We start from the raw sequence: 23,098 nt of genomic DNA on the forward strand, positions 1-23,098 counted from the left end.
TACTTCTTTTTTCTTTTTTTTTTTTTTTTTGAGACTATCTCATGTTGCCCAGACTGGCCTCCTGTCTTGATGTCTCAAGTGTTAGGCTTACAGAAATATACACACCCATTCCTAACTTTGATCTGTTTTTGAAACAGGGTCTCTTGTAGTTCAGGCTAGCCTCAAAGTCCTTATGTAGTCCCTATGAAATTGAAGATGGTCTTGAATTCCTACCTTCATGTCCTGAGTGTTAACATTACAAGTGTGTGCCACTATGCCTGGCCTCTGACTTATGACTATTATTTTCTAAGAAAATATTTTTTCAAAGTTTTTCAGTTAATTTTATAGTTTATAGTTATATATTATATGGTCTTGAAAATATAGAACTAATATGATTCTCCATACTTGCTAGACAAAATATTAATCTGAATTCTAGTACTTGCAAAGTTTCTAAGCAACTTTTGCTTGTTCTACAAATCCTGCTACCCTGCAGATTCCCCTGTTCAGACAGAGAGTAGACTGGAAGCATAGTAAGGAATAGTGACTATTGGGAGTGTAGCTTAATAGCATGCTTGAGACCCCGCCCTACATCTAATATGTAGCACTGCAGAAGGGTATAGTGGCCTACACCTGCTCGCACTCCAGAGACAGAGAAAGAAGGGTCAGATGTTTGAGGTCATCCACACAACATAAGAAGTTTGAAGCCAGACTGAATAAGAGGCCCTGTCTCAAAACCAATAAAATATAGCTGACATAGGATACTGGATTCGTTTAGTACTTTGGGAAGATAACATTTTGATGAAAACCAGAAAGTTTCTATTTTAAGAGTTTTTATGCCACCCTCGTTGTTCACAACCTTTCTTTTGTCAACTCAAAGCATCATATCCAGCCAGTATCACTTAGTTAACTGAGAACAGGGAATACTGAGAGTTTGAAATAATCCTAAGGTATCCTGAAAATGTCTTGGCTTATTTTATAGCCTTTCCTTCTCTTAACTCAGCATCAATGACATTTTGAAAGAACGGTAAAGATGCTAAGAGTTGAGGTTAGAGATGAAAACTGGGTTGCAGGGGCGGGGCAAAAACTAATGTTGGAGGCTGGCAAGGAACTAGAAGAAGTTATCAATGGAAGTAGGAAAGAACTTGAGTGAATGGATAAGTGTGGGAGACATGGAAGAGGGGTAGCAGGAGGAAGGATTAGGATGGAGAGCCTAAGGCTGTCCTTGAAGCAGTTGTATAAGACATTTTTGCTGTTGTTATAATTGGTTTGTAAGAGTCTCTCTGTGTACCCCAGGATGATCCTGCCACCCCTTAGTGATATCATTCCTAGCTGCCCTGGGCTGTCGTGCCTTGCATGTCTCTTGTAATTAAAATGAGTTCGTATCAACTAGCCTAAAAGATTTAAGAGGAGGTCTTGCCAAGTAGCCATGACTGGCCTGAAATTTTCTATTTAGACTAGACTAGCTTCAAAGTAACAACAGTCTTCCTGCCTTTGGGATTACAAGCAAGCACCACAGCCCTGGCAAGGCCTAAACTCTGTTATCATTCCCACAAGTGTTTGTTTAAGGACTGAAATTTTACTTGGTTTGAAGGAGAATTACTGTACTAATATTTAAGTAAAATAACTAACAGCCATCCCCAGAAGCTTATTCTGGGAAGTCTGGCTTTCCATACTCCACGTATCTCCTCCTTCACCTATTCCCTGGGTTCCTTTCTGAATTACCTATCCAAATATATAAAGCAGTGCATTTTACTGCATAGGGAGAATGTTGATGATGTTAACAATGGCTCTCTTGTTTGACCTCACCTTACCTTGGGTAAGAGGTGAGTCAGAGCAACCAGGTGTCAGAAACATCTTGATTGTTTGCCAGGATGAGGGGTAAAAGTTGGTCCTGGCAGGGGTGGTTTTTGTGTTTGTTTGTTTGTTTTAACTTTTTCTTTTCTTTTTGGTTACAGTAGCTGACTCCTACCCATTCCCCGCCCACTACCCACCCCAGGAGCCTCTACTGATCAAGGACATTTTCAGTACTTGCCGCCAAGTAGCTTAGCAACTTCAAAGTTGTAGTGTTTTTGGGAAGTTAATAGAGCGAAGCTCTCCCACTTGATATGAGATGAAAGAGAGAATAATTGTGCAGGACCTGTGGGGAGACAATACAAAGGTTTGAGGATTTGAAGGAGATGAAAGCTGGCTAAGAAGCTCAGGGAACTAGTAAGGCAAGGACGGCAGTAGACAAGGGGATCAGGTTCTTCAACTTGAAGTCGGAGGCCTTTTTCTTTTTCACTAGAAGACAGCCCTATTGGGGACACGAGGAATGGCACTTCAGAGCCACTTCTGGTGAACTGGTTCTGTCAAGCGCTGCTAGTCTCAGCTGCTTTCAGCTGGTCCTAGTTGGGCGCGTCTTGGATCCACAGTGCTCCGCTTTGCTCCGCAGTGGCGCTGGTGGTGGGATAGCCTACTCTCAGCTGGGTGCTGTTAGGTTCGGTTGAGATCGACTGGGCGCCTTTGGACTCGGCAGCGCTTGGCTGAACGCCGATGCGTTCGACTTCGTTTGTCTGGGCTCGGCTAGGTGTGGCTGTGTGCCGTAGGCCACCGCTGGTTGCGTTAAGATAGGTTCGGCTGTGCGCTGCTGGGCTCGGCTGCGATCCAACTAGGTTCGGGGTGCCCTGCTGGGCTCGGCTACGTTCGGCTACATTCGGCTGTGATCCGACTAGGTTCGGTGGTGCGCGGCTGGGCTCGGCTGCGTTCGGCTTTGCACTGACTAGCTTCGGCTGTTCGCCTCTGGGCTCGGCTACGTTCGGCTGTGTCAGGCTGTGATCAGACTAGATTCGGTGGTGAGCGGCTGGGCTCGGCTGCGTTCGGCTAGGTTCGGCTGTGCACCTCTGGGCTCTGCTACGTTCGGCTGGAAGCCTCTGGGCTCGATTGTGTTTGGCTGTGCACCGCTGGGTTCGGCTAAGTTCGGCTGTGCATTGCTGGGCTTGGCTGAATGCGCTAAGGCTCCGCTAAGTTTGGCTGGAGCCTCTGGGCTCGATTGGGTTCGGCTGTGCGCTGCTGGGCTCGGCTGCGTTCGGCTGTGCACCTCTGGGCTCTGCTACGTTCGGCTGGGAGCCTCTGGGCTCGATTGTGTTTGGCTGTGCACTGCTGGGTTCGGCTAAGTTCGGCTGTGCGTTGCCGGGCTTGACTGAATGCTACTGGGCTCCGCTAAGTTTAGCAGGAGCCTCTGGGCTCCATTGGGCTCGGCTGCATTCGGCTAGGTTTGGTTGTGCGCCTACTAGGTTCGGCTGGGCGCCTCTGAGCGCCATTGTATTCCGCTGTGCGTTGCCGGGCTCTGCTATGTTCGGCTAGGTTCGGCTGTGCACCTCTGGGCTCTGCTACGTTTGGCTGGGAGCCTCTGGGCTCGATTGTGTTTGGCTGTGTACCGCTAGGTTCCGCTAAGTTCGGCTAAGTTCAGCTAGGTTCGGCCGAATGCCACTTGGCTCGGCTAAGTGTGGCTGTTGCCTCTGGGCTCGATTGGGTTCGGCAGTGCGCAGTTGGCTGAGCTCGTCTGGAGCCTCTGGGATCGATTGGGTTCGCCTGAGCATCACGGGGCTCTATTGGGTTCGCCTGAGCATCACGGGGCTCCATTGGGTTCGGCTGGGCGCCGCGGGGCTCGGCTGAGTTTGCTGGAGCCTGGGGCACCGCTGGGCGAGCCGGCGAGTCTAGCCTGCGCTCTCAGCGGGCGTGGAAGGCGGAGCACCCCCTAGCGAAACTGCGTCCCCAAACAGTGAGCAAATAGGCTCGCGCTCGAGCCTCGGAGGCTACCGGAGCACCGGAACCCGGCTGGGCGCCGCAGCAGCCAGCCTCAGGCGCCGGCGGTGACGCCGTCTTCACGCGACTGCGCGCTGACCAGCCCCGGTCTCCACGTCTCAGGTTTCGCAGAGACGCATGGGAGGGGAGCAGTCGGAGGTTTATCAAGATGGCGGAAGCGGAGGACTCTCCGGGAGAACAGGAGGCAGCGGCATCCAAGCCCCTGGTGAGTTAAGAGGACAGTGGCAGAAGGGACTGAGGGCAAGGCAGAGCTCCCGGGAAGCGAGTCGGGAAGGCGTCGGGGTCAGAGAGCCAGAGCTTCTTGGCTTTGCAGGTCCTTGGCGTCTACAACCAGCCGACACTACACCTGGTCTTTGAGTTAGCTGCATCTTCCTTCCGTTCGCTGGCCTTCTGTGCCTATCTGAGACTCTCCGCTGCCTATCCACACTCTAGGGGTTCTTTGACAGTGAGTTAAATGCTGAGCTTTGAGTGGTTTCTGAAGTATCCTCTATCACTGTCATTGATCACGACTTGTCACCAGTCATTGTGAAGTACTACACAAGTAATGAAACTGCTTCTCACAGGACGTTGTTTTATTGGTTGTAACCGGAACCTTTACTTGTCCGGTGACTCTAGGCAGCTAATTATTATTTGCAGGTTGCTTGCTATCCCCTACATGACACATATGTGTCACTAAGAGCCACCAGTACTGCTTAAGAACACAGGCTTCACAGTTAACCCCATGTGAGCTAGAGTCCATTCGCACTGAAGCTTGTGTGAGTTTGAGCATTTCGTTTCAGTGAAGGGTGTTTTTGACTCTTAAACTGAAAAGAAGGTACCTGCCTTTAAAATGACATAACTTCTATGAAGTGCCTAATACAGTCATGAGTGGAGGAGTATAAGGAAATCATTGTTACACCCTGTCGTTCTTCTTCCCCAAACAGTATTTGCTTATATACTGTTTGCTCAATAACTGCTTTCATTGCTTTTGTTTTAAATTGGCAGCGTAACAGTAGAGAACTGAACTGAGAGGCAAGGGAACTTGGTTCAAGTCCCAGCTCTCCTGCTTCCTAGCTCTATTTGTTCATCTCCTCAGCAAAAATATTTATCGAGCATCTAGAGTGTTCCAGGCAGTCTTTTAGGCACCGGGAATGAAGCTCTAAAGGAGGATATTGAATCTGGGGCTGGAGCTCAGCGGGAAAGAGAGTGCATTACATATGTAAGACCCTTTTGGTCCAATCCCCAGCACTGAAGGGATAAGGTAATTTGGGTCATCTTATGGGTCACTTGTGACCCTGAGTAAAATCTCTCTAAACCCAAGTTTAGACGTTCGGAAAATGATGAAGCTCATCACAGAATAGTGAAAAATATGTAAACTAATGCAAACATTATGCCTACTGCCACATGGTTACAGGTAACCTAGCTGTTCTTAGTTTCCCCCTCTGTAATGTCTGTGATGTGTTTAAGTATGTGTGCAAGTTTGTATGCATGCATGCGTAGACAGGGGCTTACTGTGTTAACTAGGAGTGGTTAAGAATTAGCTGTATTGCCCAATGTCTGTTGAGCTACTTTTAGTTACTACGCAAAACCTTAAATAGCCAGGCCCAACTGTAGAAAATGGTGATGTTTCTGAGACATTTTGCGGTTGTAAGCTTAATTTTTCCCCCCATCTTTTCTCAGTTTGCAGGGTTGTCTGATGTGTCAATTTCTCAGGACATTCCCATAGAAGGGGAGATTACCATCCCCTCCAGAGCTCGTGCTCAAGAACATGACAGCTCCACACTGAATGAATCCATTCGTCGGACCATTGTAAGTTAGACGAGTTGAGAGACCACTTCAGTGTTATGGGAGCGAATAGGCACTAATACTTTGAAATACTTTTGTTTGGTTCTTTGATTTTTTTTTTTTTAAATATATTTCTTCTACTGAAATGTAAGAGTCCCCCTATGAGTGAGTTGTTAGTGTTCTTGGCAAACAGAGGGGACTTCATGGTGCTTTGATCATCACAGGACATGGAGTTATTTTTGTTTTTCAGATGCGAGATCTAAAAGCTGTGGGAAGGAAATTTATGCACGTTTTATATCCAAGGAAGAGTAATGCACTGTTAAGAGACTGTGAGTATATGAGGTTTTTGAGGATTTGTTTCAAACCATTGATAGTTTATTGGTTCTGCTTATTTATAAAGCAAAGGAAAAAGTAATAATGTGGATGCTGCTGTTTTGCAGGACTAAACAGTTCTATAAATGAAATTGTTGGCAGAAGTTTAGAACAGAATTTCAGAAGTTGAGAGGCCTGACTCATAAGTTCACCAATAACTATGAACATAGAACCTGCTCACAGTTGAATTTGCTAATGTGATTTGGCTATCGTTAGGAATCCAAGGTGATTGAGATTCTCTCCAGGCCCTGATGTCACAGGCAGAATATCTTACTTGAATATTGTGTCCATGTGGAGAACAGATTGTCCATAGCTCTTTTGTTTTGTTTTGTTTTTTTTTGTTTTTTGTTTTTTGTTTTTTTGAGACAGGGTTTCTCTATATAGCCCTGGCTGTCCTGGAACTCACTTTGTAGACCAGGCTGGCTTCGAACTCAGAAATCCTCCTGCCTCTGCCTCCCGAGTGCTGGGATTAAAGGCGTGCGCTACCACGCCCGGCTGTCCATAGCTCTTAATGTGCTAGAATGGGGATTAGGAAATGAAGAAAGGGTAATTTATGACACGTGAAAAGAACAAACCTTAAAGGATATGTGAAGTAAGGGAGGGAAACAGAAAGGTTGGGAAGGCTTAGGTAAAACTTGCTGCTAGGATTCTGAGTGGAAGGTAAGTAATTAGGTAAAGATAGAAAATATGGCATATTGGTTTCTTAGCATCCTGTCTTTCCTTTCATTGTAGGGGACCTGTGGGGCCCATTGATACTTTGTGTGACGCTTGCATTGTAAGTATTTACACTTCTTCCTTATTGGAGCTTGTTTTTGTTTTGTTTTGTTTTGTTTTGTTTTGTTTTGTTTTAATGGCTTTCCAGAATTAAGAAAAAAATTGACTAGGCCTTTAGGGCGTCTTCTTTTTTTTTTAAATTTATTTATTAAGAAAGAAAAGATAAGAGTTGTAGTATGTAGGCCACACTATCCTGGAACTTTCTGTGTAGCCCAGGCTGGCCTCAAACTTGTGCTTCTACTCCAACTTCTGAGTCCTAGTGTTTCAAGTATGCACCACCACACCATAACTTAAAATTTATATTTATTGTATGCTCATTTAGATCATAATGTAGTATCACTTTCTTGTTCTTTTAATAATCACATCAAGGAAACTGGTTCACATCAAGGAAACTGGTTCTGTGCCTTGAAAAGATAGATGTTAAGAGCTCTTGAAATATATATATATATTGCTGAGTTTTAAAAGATTAACCTTAGAGCTTATGTAGTTTCACTACACTCATTTTCAGAGACAACTGTAGGCCTAAAATGAACTCACATGACATGTCTAGTGATAGTACTAGCATCAGTGGTGGGTCCCTTGCCTCCCAGCTTAGTTAATATTCTTGCCACCTGACAAGTGATAGGGATTCCTGAGAACAGAGTGCCAGCACATTCTCTGTACCCAGTGCTCAGGATTTGGAATAGAATACGCACAGCCGTAGAATACAAACGCCTCCACATACTACCAGGCAGCGTAGCCGGGTAGGACTTAATATATAACATCTTTATCCTATGTAATATGAGGTTATGGACTTTTTTATTATTATTTTTCAGGAAAAACATACCGAGTGTAAGTATTCTAAGTTCAGAATTCAAAACATTTTACATCTATTAAATTTTTAGATGCAGAATATTTAAGTGACAGTTCAGTATTTACTCAGCTTCAAAGCAAAGGTTTTTAGAAATTTTATATGTGTATATGTGTGTATGTGTGTATTATATATGTGTATATATACTGATTTTTAAAAATCAGCAATGAAATAAGTTTAAAGACTATTTCTGCTATTAAGCATGTGCTCTAAAACCTTAGTGCACGAATTAGAAATTCATAGCTGAGCATGATGCCTGTAACCCTGGCACTTAAGCTGAGGCAAGAAGATGACAGGTTAGAGGCTTAGCCTAGGCCACACAAGTAGACCTTGTTTAAAAAAAAAGAAGCAAGCTAACAGACCATCATTCAGATTTGCTAACAGCTGGAAAAGTAACCTAAGCCCCGAGAATACTGATCTGATAACTGGAAAGCCTTTACTGTCCTGCCAGCTACACCTGATGGTATTGTTGGAATGGAGGTCAGGTGTAAAAAAAAAATGTCACTTTTCACATAACTACAGCTCCCTTTTTGTTTTGCTTGGGAATGCAACCTCGTGCCTCGTACATGCTAGGTAGACACTACCACTGAGATAATCCTCAGCACACAAGTTTTCTGACTCCATCTTCCCAGGGTTGGGATTATCACCCAAACCATCTTCATAAATGCAGAGTCCTAGGTGAAGCACTCCAACTTAGAAATACTGTCAAACTAGATGTCAAGCTATCCTCCACGTATTAGGAACAACAATAAGATCTCATGCTTGTGAGATTTTATGTTTGCCCCTTAAGTTCAATAACTTCCGCTTGGACAGAGAGCTTTTAGTAAGCCAGTTAAACATTCTAGAAAGGTCAAAGTGCAACACTCCTTATAGTCTTCAGGCATTTGGGTTTTTAAATAAGGAAACCTTGCCATCTTCTGGTAGTGTTTTCCTTATACAAAGTACACATTACAGTACAGATTACGTACTGATTTCAGACGAGATACATTACAGCAGTATGGTGAGAATGCATGCCTTTCTCGATTTGTATAAAAGGTTATGTAGTTTTCACTGTTTTCTTAGGATGTTACAGAAAAGTTCCATTGATGGGAAGAATGATGGCGGAGGCCCAGAATTCGCAGAAGTATTTGTTATCATCTGGTTTGGAGCAGTTACCATCACACTGAATTCCAAACTTCTTGGCGGAAACATGTGGGTATTCATATGTACCTTTTTCCTGCTTGCTAGGTAGCACATGGGAGATTTTAGGAAAACAGTGCTATTTTGCTTTTTTTTTTTTTTTTTTAAGAAAAATTGACTTAAGGACCAAATAAAAAGTTTCTTTAAAACTCAATTGAAATAAATTTTAAAGTTCACTGATAAGCTTCAGCTTTTCTCTTTAAATTTTGAACTTATAGGCAAAATTATTCTGAGACATACATTTGGGGCGTATGGTACAACACATTCTCAAATTGGTCTCTAACTAGAATAGACTAAGAACTATATTATAGGGTCAGTGGGATACCGCTAAGAATTAGAGTAGATTATTTGATATTAGAAAATTGACATTTATGGGGACTAACGAAGGGAACAGGAAGAGAATAGAGAAAATGAAAGTATGCGATACAGGAGACTAGACCCATGAAATTACCATTAGGGTAAAGGTATAGATAGGCTAGCAGGAAGGAGGCAGTGGTGTATAGAATGTCTATAAGACATCTGTGCAATGAGCTATGTCTTATACTACTCAGTGACACTTCTGATCTGTGGATGTGTGTTTGCAGCTCTTTTTTTCAGAGTCTCTGTGTATTAGGGTACTGCATTCTTCCTTTGAACATAGCAATGCTGATCTGCCGCCTGCTGCTTTTGGCTGGACAGGGACCAATAAACTTCATGATTCGGCTTTTTGTGGTGTTGTTGATGTTCGCTTGGTCCGTGGTAGGTGAGTAACAGAACATAAAACAACCAAGATAAAACAAAGAGCTGATTAGGAACAAGGAAATTCTGCTGTCAAATGAAAGTAGTATGCATAGACTCTTCTGTTGTACATAAGTATTAAAGGTAATGGTGTCCACATTTTGTGAGCTGCCTATCTGAACTCTGAAGATGTGCAGAGTCACCAGGTATGGTGTTGTATACTTATAATCCCAGCTACTTTGGAGACTTGAGGCAAGAAGTTTGCAAGTTCAAGGCCAGCCTGGACAACTAGATCCTGTCTCAGAATGAAAATTGTATAACAAGGCTGGGAATATAGTATACTCCTCAAGGTACAGTGCTTCCTTAGCATTTATGGACCCTGGGCTCAAGCCTCTGCACCACAGAACAAAAGAATAAACAAAAAGATATAGGTAACCACATTTTTTGAGACAGAATCTCTGTGTCACTCAGATTGGCCTTGAACCCATGATCCTCCTGTCTTTGCCTCTTAAATTGTTGGGTTACTGGCCTGCACCACTCTGTCCAGCATATAGGAGTTTTCTTAATGAGTAAGATGAGTAGGCTTTTAGTGGATGGCTAGAATGATAGCATGTTAAAGAGAATTGATAGGTTACAGGCCTATAGTCCCCATAGTCCCAGGGGGCAGGTAGCAGCAGGAGTATTATGAGTTCAAAGTCAACTTTGGCTACATGGTAGGGTCAAGGCCAGTGGTTCAAGCATCAAGACCTTGTTTGAAAAAAGAATGCCAATAACAGCAGTAACAAACAGACCCCTCTCCCCCATTAACTCACAAAAATGAAGCAGTATGAGACCATTTAGCATAGGAGCAGGTAAAGTTACTCACATTTAAACCTGCTAAGCATAACTCTGTCTTTCTAGAATAGATTAAGAAACTTGCTTAAGAAGGATTTGTATCCAAATTAGCCAAAACCTTTTGAAGCTTTGGTATATGAAAGAAGCTACCCTGGGCTGTTGTAAGTTCATAAGTTTACTCTGCTTATGTGTGTTGGAACCTAGGACCTTGTCCGTGCTTAGCAAGTACTGAGATACACACTTCTGCCCTATAACTGAACTTGTATTATTCTCTGAGGAGCCACAAATAAAACGAACTTTTAGTGTACTTCTATAATCTAGATTATGCCAATGACATTAGAATCTAGTAAATATTGTAGTTCTGATAATAGGACTATATTAAATACTCCTTTTTGTTTTCTTTAGCATCTACAGCATTCCTTGCTGACAGCCAGCCTCCAAACCGAAAAGCCCTGGCAGTGTATCCTGTCTTTTTATTCTACTTTGTCATCAGTTGGATGATACTCACGTTCACACCATGAATCAGGATACACACATTCAACACCAATGAACTGAAGGCTCACCTGAAAGATAATGGTTATCAACAACAACAACTCCCACTCTTGTTCAATTGTTGGAGTATTAAAAGGGGGCCACATGCCACTGTTGTCATTTATATAAGAAACTGATATTTGCAAGGCTGTCCTTTTCCTCTTAATGTTATTCTTTTCAAATACTTGTACATACCATAGATAGTAACATGCCTCCTTAAGGCAAGATGAAGCTGTTCGTGTCAACCAGTGACTCGAGCAAGTGGGTCCACTCTAGAGATTACAAAGAGTCGGTGACCACCTTCAGCTTGGAGAATATTTGTTCAGGTGCAGCTCTTAAACACATTGCCTTATGACCATTAGAATATGCCTCTTTTCAGAAATAACAGTCTGTACCCACTTATTTTCTGTTCTCCCCCACACTCGAGAAGGCAACAACAAGAGGTTAGGAGCGAGGTCTGTAGACATGGGAAGAGAAACCGTGTTAACTAGTTTCAGATTTTGATCAGAGGTACTGCTATACTTGGTTTGTCATTTGTCTTTAAGCAAATAACATCTAAAGAATCAGCTTTTAAAATATTTTTGTATACTTCCTTTTCTGTCATGTGTAACAGCTTACATTCTAGTTTTTAATCTTTCATACAATGACAGCAGTCAAACATGCAACTTTAACGGAAGTGCTTGATGGTTTAATGGTTGAGCTTTTCTAAGTAGTAGAGGATCAGAAATCTAGGTTTATGATTTGTAATGCATATTGTCATGTGGGTACCTTCCTTTAAGGTGTAGCTTAGCTATTGCATATTTAAAAGAATCTATTGTGTACAACCCAGCCCCAGACTAGAAAGAAAGGCTACATCAGAAGTGTGCATTTAACCAAATGGACATAGAGATCCAGTGTTCTCAAGACTGGATAATGGAAGAATGCTTACATACATGATGAAGGGTTAGTTGAGTTTACAGCTGCTGCCTTTCCATAGTGGGCTCAGCAGGGTTTTTTTGTTTTTGTTTGTTTGTTTTGATTATATATGGAGGAATTTTTTTGGAGTTGGGGGCTAGGGAATAACAATTTTTTTGGTGTGTGTTTTAGACATTATTTGTAAAGCTAATTAGCTTCCCTTTAGATATGTACATTTTGCACATGTGCATCTACCTGTACTCTCAGATATTTATGCACAAGAGTGAAGGCTTTTCAGGGAACAGAACATCTAGGGCAGGCTGATTTTCAGCTAAACAGGACTCCTGTAAGATAGTAAGAACTGATACCTTCTGTATGTGTCATATTGAACTCTAACAGATGAAGATTAGGAGTCAGAAAACATTCATTGTAAATATGCAGTTACTTGTAAAGATAGAAATTTCTTATTCCATGTGTTTTATCATAGAATTTAAATATTTATTGATTTTTTTTTATTTAAAGACTACCTTCATATAAATATATAATTCTAAAAACATAATTTTTCTCATTCTCAGAGTAACCAAATGAGCAACACTAGGCCAAATGGGTTCATGGGATGAGTTACAAAGCATTGCTGAGTTTATCCTCTCTGTCCCAACCTTACTTACCTAATGGTTTGGAGGTATAGATTTCAATTCATTGTAATTTATGTTTTAAATTATAAACCTTGTGAGGATAAATCTGGTATTTCAATCTTGAAAACTTTAAAACTAACCCTAATATTTGAAATGTGTCATAAAGTATCATTTCTTTCCTGTATTGAAAATTTTAAACTTTCCCTTCAAATATCTTCCCTAAGTTGTTTCATAATCTGCCCAAGTAATTATAATAATGAAGTAACCATACTTCTCAAATTTAGTCTTTACTGGATTTTACTCAGGTGAAACATTTCCTCTGAAATTCCTAAGGCCACGAGCCGTAAGGGTTTTGGAGGGTTAAACACATTGGATATAAGGCAGCTTGATCCTGTGTGTGTTAATCTGTTGCTCTTGGGTGATTTGATGAATGGTTTTTATATGACTTAAAAGGGGAATTTAGGACTGAGGCTGTAGTTCAGTGATAGAGCATTTGCCAAGCATGCACAGTACTCTAGGTTCAATCCTTGGCATTGCCAAAAAAAAAAAAAAGTGGATAAACTGAAGGCCTAATTTCTTTTTTTTTCTGGAATTAAATGATCAGAGGATATAAATATTTTAATATATGCAAAAAATCTGTTGCTTTCCATGACAAATGAAGTCCTAACTCTGGAAGTTGTAATATAGCTTTTCCTGGCTCGCTACAAAGGCACATGGTTGACTGTAGAAATGAGGCCTGGAAGGGCAGAAGCACCCAGGGAAGGAACTCCTGTTCTAAGATGGCGCAGTTTCATGCTGCTGGTGAGTTTCAAGCTTTTGAGTATCTCTGCAGACTGTGCATGGCTATCATAGCCGACTCCGATGATCACCTGCTGCTTCCACATCTGAGACCATGACACTGTTTTACATGGCTTAGCAATAGGAAGAGTATAGACTTGATTTAATTGGGCTTCAGATTACGAAATCTCTAGTGATGACAATGTCTTTGAATGTTTTATATGTTTATAATCAGATATTGAGGGGTGTGTGTGTGTGTGTGTGTGTGTGTTTGGCTTCAAAGTTATGTAAGTTGAATTTGATCTTTTCATTGTGGGATCTTTCTTTCCTTGGGCAAAGTTACGTGGCATGAGACTGATGATAAGCATTTCACTGTTGACTCTCTTTTATAAATAGTACCCTCAAAAATGTGATTAGAAGGCTCCTAAGCCTATACTTGGAGATGTAATCTGTTGACTTACTGCATTTTAGCTGCCTGCTTATTCCTGGAGATGAAAATGAAAATTTGTCGGTTGATATTTTTGGGTACCATCAAGTCGTGTTAGTATGGTTTGAACACTGAAGTGATCTTTAACTAGACTGTTGGTTTCTATGATGGTTGGATGGAAGTAAATGTATGAATGTTGATGGATCCATGTATGTAAATTAGAGGTCCTCCTCTAGATTCTGTGTGCTTTTGTTATAAATTAGAACTGACAGGGACAATAATTTATGATTATTAATAACTAACAGTTATTGGGCATTTACTGTATACCAATTTACTATTCTAATTTTAAAAGAACTTTTGTAATGCTTTATTAAAGTCCACTTTACCATGAAAATTCATCCTTTCAAGGTGTACAATTCAGCAGTCCTTACTATCTTTACAGAATTACCCAAGCATCACCACTATCTAATTTGAGAATGTCTGTATCACTCTGCAGAGAAACAAGTCACTCCTGTTCTCTCTGCACCTTCAGTCCCTGTCGACTACCAGTCTGCTTTCTATCCATCTGGCCAGGCACTATTCTTAATGCCTGGTTCCTCCATTCTTCTACATAAAGTGCTACAATTATCATTTTACAGTAGAAAATTTAGGCACAGAAATGTAATTGCCCAAGATCTTGTATTGATGCATGCAAGTGAGTTGATGGTAAGAACACATTAGATGAAATGCAGTTTGTATTACACTCTTAGGCACATGGAATGAACACATTCCTCCCCAGAGTATGCCCCCTCTTACTCACCTTTGCACCCTGTAACTGACTGGAGGTAGATAGGTCTTTTTTGTTTTCCAGAGTAATGACCTCTGGCATCTGAGCACACACAGAAGGCAGACTTAGAAAGACAGGTTTGCGGCCCTTACTCCTCCTTGACCCCCCCCCCTTTCCTCTCTTCACACACACACAATCTATCTTTCTTTAAGCTTGAAGAGTCAAACTACTTAAAATTTTTCCATTTCACATTTACCACATAGGGTACTGGGTCTATTTCTAAGACTTAAGATCAAAGTCATTCAAGTACTGAATGCTTTTCTATTTGGATAGATGTGATGAGAATAAAGATTTTGCCTTAATAAAGCTTGTTCGTTTCTGGTCTTTGGTACTCTACTCTAGTCCTGATCTTTCCTATGAGCAATAAACCTGTGCAAAGAAACCTGTAAAATGGTTTGTGGATGTTATATGTGCCAATAAATCCATTAGAAAGAGGTAAATTTGTGTCTGCCTTTGTACTGAAGGCACAGAAATATTTGCACTATATTCATGGAAGGTGATATCAAATGTGTTGAATTGTGTGGAACAAGTTTCAAAGGAAAATCTTTATTGAGCAAATAAGGTATGCCAAGACCCTTATTGGTCCTTAATACATTGTATCTCCTCTATTCACGCCATTTTTGTAATCAAAAGTGTTCCAAGCCCATAAGAACAACTGGGACATCAAAGAGTGGAGCAAATAGTAATTGGAAACTAAGGAAGTATAAAGGTAGAGTTTACGGTGCTTACAGTGCTAGGAAGTCGAGTGCTTTCAGTAGAATATCTTGCTCAAAGTGGCTTTAAAGCAATACATAAGGACATGGAGATTAATGGAATTAAGACAACAGTAGGTGTAAAGGGGTGTCCCTGTGTTTATAATTTAGAAGCCCAAAGCCTAGAAGACTGCATGCTTCTGAGAACGGCTGAGTAGGTACTGCCTCTGGATGTCAAAGTGATATCTTTTGGATGACCCCAAATACAAGCCTGCAAGGTAGTGTAGTCATAGCCTACCAGTGTCATTAGTGTCAAAGGAACATGGGATCTTGGACCATCTTGAGAAAAATGCTAAAGGGCAAGAGTGAAGAATTAGAAGTATAAATGGTAAATGAGGTTTAAATAAGCCACTGTGGGTTTCACATATTATTTACATCTAACATTTATTTCTGTAAAGGTATTACCATCTTAGAGTGAGGGCTTTGTGAATGCTAAGTGAGTGCTATACCACTGAGCTATATCCCTAGCCCTTGGCTTTTTTGAGGCAGGGTCTTACCACATAACAGAGTAGCATTCTTTGCCTTGACCTCCTGAGTATTGGGATTACAGGGCATGTACACCACAAAGTACAACTCATAAGGAGGATGTTCTGATTCAAGCCTTGGCCCATCCAAAGGCTTGTTGAAGTACTGACATGCCACACCCAAGGCCACACAAATACTAAGTGATAAAGCTGCTACTTGAAGCCAGGCCTACTTGGCTCCGGAGAGCAATTCAGCGAGAATTGGTTGAATATGAGCTGCATGTAATAGAAAAACCAGAAACAGGTGACTTAAGTAAAATTAAGACTTATTTCTCATCTGAAAACAATGTCTAGCGCTAGAGAGAGGGCTACATGAATAAGAGCACATGTGGCGGCCAGGCGGTGGTAGCGCACGCCTTTAATCCCAGCACTTGGGAGGCAGAGGCAGGAGGATTTCTGAGTTCGAGGCCAGCCTAGTCTACAAAGTGAGTTCTAGGACAGCCAGGGCTATACAGAGAAACCCTGTCTGGAAAAAAAAAAAAAAAACAAAAACAACAACAAAAAAGAAATGTAAAGATGACAAATTACAAACAGCTCTAGTAGTTTCCTAGTACCATCCAGAACCCCAGATTTCAAATTTCATGTCATTTTCAATTTCCCTCCTAAATGTGGCATGGACCAAAATTGCTACAGGAGCCCAATTCATTGTACCTGCACAGCAGTTAGAATTTAGACATACAAGACAAGCAGGCAGCTTTGTGTGGCTGAGTTGTCTACCAGCTACCTTTGTAGAAGATGACAGCTTCTGTTTGCTAAGGAGATTTATCTGGGGCATGTAGCTGCAGAGATAGGCTAGGAAATGCACTCTTGACTATGTGCATCACTGCCCCAAATCAAGTTGGAGTGCTGCTGTTAGGGACTGGATAGTCATTAACAGCAGGTACTCTCCATCACAGTGCTTCTCTTAGTTCAATTTTAAGGGTAACTTTTTTAGAGAGAGGGGACTGCCAGTATTTAGACTGAGTTCATCGCATATGCTAGGCAAGCACTCCACCATTGGAGCTACATTCTCACCCTTATAAATGAGCTCAATTTTGGAAATAGGATTATCTTTTTATTTTTTAAATCTTTCAAAATTGCACACGCCCGTGATACATTTTGATCATATCCCCCTACATTATCGTCAGCCCCTTCTCCCATCAAACTCTTCTTAACAAGACCTCCTTCGGCCCCCACATCTTTTTGTATGTGTGTGCTCCTCTGCATTTAACTGGGATTGCTTCCATGAGCATGAAGTGGATGTTCCTTGAGCAAGAGCAATTTACTAGTGGTTAAATGAGAGGATGACTTTTCAGGGATGGTTAAAGCCTTATGAGACCCTCCAATCCACAATGGATCGGTGATGGAGCCAGTCCTGTGCATGAGCCAACTGCTGCTCTGACAGGCTTTTACAAGACATTTTTCCTCTCTACAGTTCCTCCGACCCTAGAGGTATCTAAAACTTGATGGCTGACCTAGGACTGAATCACTGAGACTTTAAGACTTGTGTTTGCTTTCATTTTTCCTTTTATTGCTTTCTTTCCTTTTGCCCCCTTTTGTGAAACAGAGTCTCATTGTTTAGCCCAGGCTTTCCTCAAATGTACAGACCTTCTGTGTGTCCGGGTTACAGTCATAGGCCACCACACTTTGCTAGAGATAGACCCATGTGGCCAAGCATGCACCCACAACAGTCTGAAGGCCACCCAGGAGAGCTACTGCAATCAGGCCAACAGGTAACAAGTGTACATGCCCCTCTGAAGAACACATAGTCTGAAGACTACACAGGAGGTCTGCTGTATCAGAGTCACAGTCCTCCTAGGAGACCTGCAGCAATCCAGGAACACAAGAGGCAGGCTCAAGACAGAGAAACCAAGACTAGCTAACACCAGAGATAACCAGATGGCAAGAGAAAAGTACAAGACCATAAACAACAAAAGCCAATATAGTTTGGCTCATCAGAACCCATTTCTCACACAACAACAAGCCCTGGATACACCAACAACCTGAAAGTCAGGAACGTGACCTAAAATCCTATTTCCTGAAGATAATGCAGTCCTTTAAAGAGGATATAATAACTCCCTGAAAGAAAGACAAGAAAACATAGGTAAACAGCTAGAAGCTCTTAAAGAGGAAACAAATAAATACCTTAAAGAAATACAGAAAAACACAAAGAGATGAAGGAACTGAACAAAGTGGTCCACCTAAAAGTAGAAGTAGAAAAAAATAAAGAAAACACAAATGGAGGTAACCCTGGGAATGAAAAACCTAGGAAAGAAGTCAGGAACTACAGACGAAAGCATTACCAATAGAATACAAGCGACAGAAGAGAGAATCTCAATCTTTCATTTTTTGCTGGTTCATATTTCTAGCAAAATTTCAATTCTGTGTGAAGAACATGTATCTGCTGGCAATGAATTTTTCTTAGTTTCAATTGTAGCATATACATGAGAATATTTTTACTTAATTTCTAAGCCATATTTCTGCCTAATAAACAACCCAAAGATGACAATCATCTTTTATCAGCACTTTTGAATATTATGCCCTTCTTGTGTAACCGGTATGCTTCTGTTAGGAATGTGCCCCATTCTCTGGTTGATTTCAGATATGTTTTCTCGTCGATGCTGTCCCATAGTCTTACTATTATGTGTTTAGGCATGGATGCTTGCTGAGGCTTAATAATAAAGTTGTACAGCTAAGACACCAAGATAGGCCTTGAACTTGAGATCTCTCTTCTCCAGTGAGCCACTGCACACCTTTCACAAGGCTCTGGAAGAGTGGTGGTATTTCGTTTACAGTTCTCTAGATCAATCAGAGCCAAGGCCTTGTACATGCTAGGCAAACATTCTACTACAGAAATATACCCTAACCCCCTCCCCCAATCCCCTTCTTTTGAGACAAGGTCTCTGGGCTGGCCTCAAATTCCTGATCGTCCTGCTTCAGTCTCCCAAGTTCTGGGGAACTTGTAGGTTTCAGACTTTCACCAAGTTCTGGGATATTTTTTTTTCTTAGCTATTGCTTTTTCAAACAAACAAACTTTCATTTCACCCTTCTTTTCTTCCAAGTCTAAAGGCAAGAGTGTTACGGCTTTCAACCTTGTCCTGCTATTGTTTGAGATTCTGTTAATTTCTAGTTTTCTTTCTCTGCATGCTTCAGACTATTTGCTTGATTTGCCCTTGCTCTGGGCTTCAATACTGCTCAATGTATCCCTATTGCTAATCCTGTCTTTATTTTAGATTGTAGTATGTTGTTCATTCTAGACATATTTAGCTTTGCTTTGTTAAAATAGTGTCACTTGGTCCACCTTCTAAAGAAGTTCTAAAAGGTATGGAGGTTCAGTTTTTTTAAAAGCACTAACAATATAATTACTATATGACTTTACTTCTGGATATATTCATGAAGGTCATATCACAGATGTAGGTCACATGCACAGTTATAATGCTGCTATGCATATACCCAAGTTATAGAATCAGTCTAGGGTATCAATGAATGAGTGGGATGGAGGCAACTGGAAATCATATTAAACAAAATAATTCAGGTGAAAAAAGACAAATGCACCACTATGTCTAATGAATACACATCAATAAAGCACTGGAGAAGCTGCATGTCATTAAGGAGGGGTGGGGCCATACGCCTGGAATGCTGGGGACTGGGGAAGCTGAGGTAGAAGGATCACGGTAGTTTGAAGCTAGCCTGGGCCACGAAGGAAATCCCTATCTACAAACAAATTAATCATTGCATTTCACAATATAAACATTTATTAAACCAGCATATTTTTCTGATAATAGTTCACCTTTAATGCTTTATGTATTGTTAAAATAGAATTTTGTTTGTTTGTTTGTTTGTTTGTTTTGTTTTGTTTTTCGAGACAGAGTTTCCCTGAATAGCCCTGGCTGTCCTGGAACTCACTTTGTTAGACCAGGCTGGCCTCGAACTCATAAATCTGCCTGCCTCTGCCTCCTGAGTGCTGGGATTAAAGGCGTGCACCACCACGCCCGGCTTTAAAATAGATTTTTTAAAGGACTTAAATCAAGTTATTTTTTTGTCAGCTTAGCAAGAATTGTGCTATTGGGGTATTGATATCTTTGGATTTTTTTCTCCTTGTAAGTTAAAGTTCGTCATAAACACAGTAATTTGGGGAAGTATCTTGAACATTTGAAATAATATCATTTCCTCTTTAAACTTTAAAGAGAGTGTTTATAGCTTTTGTTTCCACAAGCAATTGGGCAGGTAGGCTCTGACCTGCAAGTGGGCTGCAGTCTCTGGGACCATTGTTTTCAATAGCCGCACTATTCAAAGCTGCCCAGGCTGGCGCCACCCAGTGGGCAATATGAGACTTTGCAGTGTCCTTTTCCTTCCAATCTTTTTTTTTTTTTTTTGACATTTTCTTTATTTACATTTCAAATGTTATCCCCTTTCCAGGTTTCCCCTCCGAAAACCCCCTATTCCATCCACCTCCCCCTGCTCATCCACCCACCCACTCCTGCCTCCCTGCTCTGGCATTCCCCTACACTGGGGCATCGAGCCTTCACAGGACCAAGGGCCTCTCCTCCCATTGATGCCGGACAAGGCCATCCTCTGCTACATATGCAGCTGGAGCCATGAGTCCCTCCATGTGTACTCCTTGGTTGGTAGTTTAAAAGGCAAGTGCCACACGTTCTTTCATATGTAAACCTCAAAAAGCACACTTGGAATATTACTAACGACTAAAAAGGGTACAGAGTAGGGTAAAGATGGAGAAATAGACGTTGAATTCGATTAGCACATGCTGTATGCATGCATGGCAACATCACAACCCACCATGGTATTTTTAATATTAGTGTTAATAGGTATTAGATTAAAAAATCTGTTTTGTGTTAGTTTGAGTCAAATCCATGCACATTCTGCTTGACCAATACGTACGTGTAAGGGTCCATGACTATCTTTTAAGATATCCCCTTGAGCTGCCTGACCAGGAGTACTCTGGCTGCTTCAGCCAGAAAGCAAGGACCTCAGGAAGCCTGCTCTGCCATCTACTGCATGAATCTGCTCACATTTTAGCTAAGTCGAATGAGGATAAAGTGAGGTGAAAATGCCACCAGCACATGCAGGGCCATGGCAGTTCCATCTGGAGATGAATTCTTTGCTTCCTCCAGTGTTTTCCTTTTGCATCCCAAGGGATAAGGATGCTGCTCTTGGCACTGATGCACAGGGATGCATGGGATCTGGGGTACCAGAGAATGAGAAGGCAAAAAGAAGAAGGAAACAAGTGGGTAGAAAGTATTCTCATTCTCTTTAGCACATTAAGAGACCTCCTTTTCAGCTCCTCGTATGGGAATTGGAGGGCTTCGCCAGACAGCCTCTAGAACTGATCTCCCTTTTCATGTGGCACCCTATTGAATTCAAGCTGGATTCAGAGCATGGCCCTGAGACGAGTAGGCTCACCAGTGGTGAGTACTTTGAATTCCAATATTTCCTAATCCTCCCAGTACTCTGCTTTTCCAGCGTCTTCAAATCTATCAGATTTCTGAACGGCACTCAGTGAGACAGCTGACTGAGACTCCAACCATCTTAAGGAGTGTTTGTTTGTTTGTTTGCTTGCTTCCTTGGGATTCTGGAAACAGAGCCCAGGGACTTACACGAGCTCAGTGAACATTCCACCACTGAGTTATATTCCTAATCCTTAGTAATTCTTTTTTTTTTTTAATGACAGTAATACGGTGGCGGGGGGGGGTACGGTGGCGGGGGAGGGTAGGGGGAGTTTCTGTGCTACAGAAGCAGGCCTAGTTTGCAGAAGGCCCTAGTTCAATCCCTGGCATTCCCAGCAAATCATTGAATCAATAAATGTAACAAACCAGCTGTGTTCTCACAGTCACAAGTGCTGTCTTTTTCAGTTACTGACAACATAACATCTGGATTATTTCCCTGAAGACCAAGTTATGTTCCCTTGGCAAATCTCTAGGATAGTAGGGGTGAGTGAGCTATGAAACAAGGTGGTCAAATTCTGAGAGCAAGACTCGTAGGATATTTCTCCTCTTTTTAAAACCAAGCTATTCTTGATTCAACTGAACTCCTGTGAAGGAGTTCGCTATATCCCTCTAGATGCACAGAGGTACAGCCCGGGCTAAGTGACGTAAATACCTGCCAATGCTCTACTAATCCCTGGTCTATTTTGAACTCGTGAAAGCCCACTGGTGTGGCCCCAGGTTTCAGAATCCCACAGGACCATTTTGAGCAAGTCATATCACCTCTCTGTGCCCCTGTGTCTTTAAAATGTGTTTCTAAGGAGTAGACTGGTGAGATGTTCAGTGGGTAAAGGGGTCCGATGTCAAAGCCTAAAGACCTGCATTTGATCCCTGGGCCCCACATGAGAGAGGGAGACAACTGATTCCTGAATGTTATCATCGGACTTCCACATGCAGGATATGGCACACGCGTCCCACACACATACATGTACACACCAACAAAATAAGTATAAAAATACATTTAAGTTGGGAGAGGGGATAATCTGAGAACTTGGAGGGGTAAAAATGTGTGTGTGTGTGTGTGTGTGTGTGTGTGTGTGTGTGTGTGTGTGTATAGGTAGCTGAGAGTTCTACATCCAGATTCACAGGTAGCAAAGCCCATCCCTAAGTGATACACTTCCTACAAGGCCACATGATCAATAATGCCAGTCCCTGTAAACTTATGGGGGCCATTTTCATTTGGATCACCATAATTCTTTTGAGCCATATATTCCGTACATATGAAAGCAATCGCAAACTGGTACAACCACTCTGGAAATAGGAAATAGATCTACCTGAAGACCCAGCTACAGAACTCTTGGGAATATACCCAAAAGATGCCCCACCATACCACAGGGGCACAGGCTCCACTATGTGCATATTGGCCTTATCTCTGTGATAGTCAGAAGCTGGAAACAACCCAGTTGTCCCACCACGGAAGAATGAATACAGAAAATGTGGTTCATTTACACAATGGAATACTACTCAGCTATTAAGAATGAGGATACCCTGAGTTTTGCAGGCAAATGAATGGAACTAGAAAATATCATCCTGAATGGGGTAACTCAGACCCAAAAGGACATCCATGGTATGTACTCACTAATAAGTGGATATTAGCCAAAAAAGTACAGGCTACATAGGATACAATCCACAGAACTCAAGAAGATTAAGAAGCAGAAGGGCCCAAGTGAGGATGCTTCTTCAATTCCACTTGAGAGGAAGAAGAAAGCAATCACAGGGAAGGGGCAGAGAGAGGGACCTAGATGGGAGAGGGAACGGGGAAGGGAAAATGACAACTTGGTCAGGTATGGGGGTAAGAAACAGGAAAGAAGCCCCGAGGGCCAGCAGAAAGAATAAAAATATGCAACCTCGGGAAGGAGGTTTGGGGGGACCCTCTAGAATGTACCATAGACTTTGAAGGTGAGAGACTCTCAGGACTCAGAGGGAGGGACCTTAGATGAAATGCCCAAAAGTGGGGAGAGAGAACTTATAGAGCCCAC

At 41.9% G+C, this 23,098-nt stretch overlaps 1 protein-coding gene across 2 annotated transcripts; it reads left to right on the plus strand.

Annotated features, from left to right (window-relative positions):
* The first annotated feature begins 2,783 nt into the window (after positions 1 to 2,783).
* Positions 2,784 to 14,754, plus strand: Yipf6 (Yip1 domain family member 6). Of its 2 annotated transcripts, XM_029473336.1 has the most exons (8): positions 2,784 to 3,988; positions 5,443 to 5,571; positions 5,798 to 5,876; positions 6,652 to 6,694; positions 8,606 to 8,734; positions 9,307 to 9,464; positions 10,679 to 10,733; positions 12,995 to 14,754. In XM_029473336.1, the coding sequence occupies exons 1-8, from the start codon at positions 3,932 to 3,934 to the stop codon at positions 13,227 to 13,229; spliced, it is 885 nt and encodes a 294-aa protein (XP_029329196.1). In that variant the 5' UTR covers positions 2,784 to 3,931; the 3' UTR covers positions 13,230 to 14,754. The 2 variants fall into 2 exon arrangements, with proteins under 2 accessions (XP_029329196.1, XP_021009561.1); XM_021153902.2 differs by having other exon boundaries at positions 10,679 to 14,754.
* Positions 14,755 to 23,098: the final 8,344 nt, after the last annotated feature.

The sequence above is a fragment of the Mus caroli genome, chromosome X (genome assembly GCF_900094665.2).
Source record: "Mus caroli chromosome X, CAROLI_EIJ_v1.1, whole genome shotgun sequence".
Taxonomy (NCBI): domain Eukaryota; kingdom Metazoa; phylum Chordata; class Mammalia; order Rodentia; family Muridae; genus Mus; species Mus caroli.

Coding starts and splice junctions, on each gene's coding strand:
- Yipf6 (XM_029473336.1), top strand. CDS start 3,932: ATGGCGGAAGCGGAGGACTCTCCGGGAGAACAGGAGGCAGCGGCATCC. Junction 5,877..6,651: donor TAATGCACTGTTAAGAGACT/GTGAGTATATGA, acceptor CTTTCATTGTAG/GGGACCTGTGGGGCCCATTG. Junction 10,734..12,994: donor AACCGAAAAGCCCTGGCAGT/GTATCCTGTCTT, acceptor TGACAAATGAAG/TCCTAACTCTGGAAGTTGTA.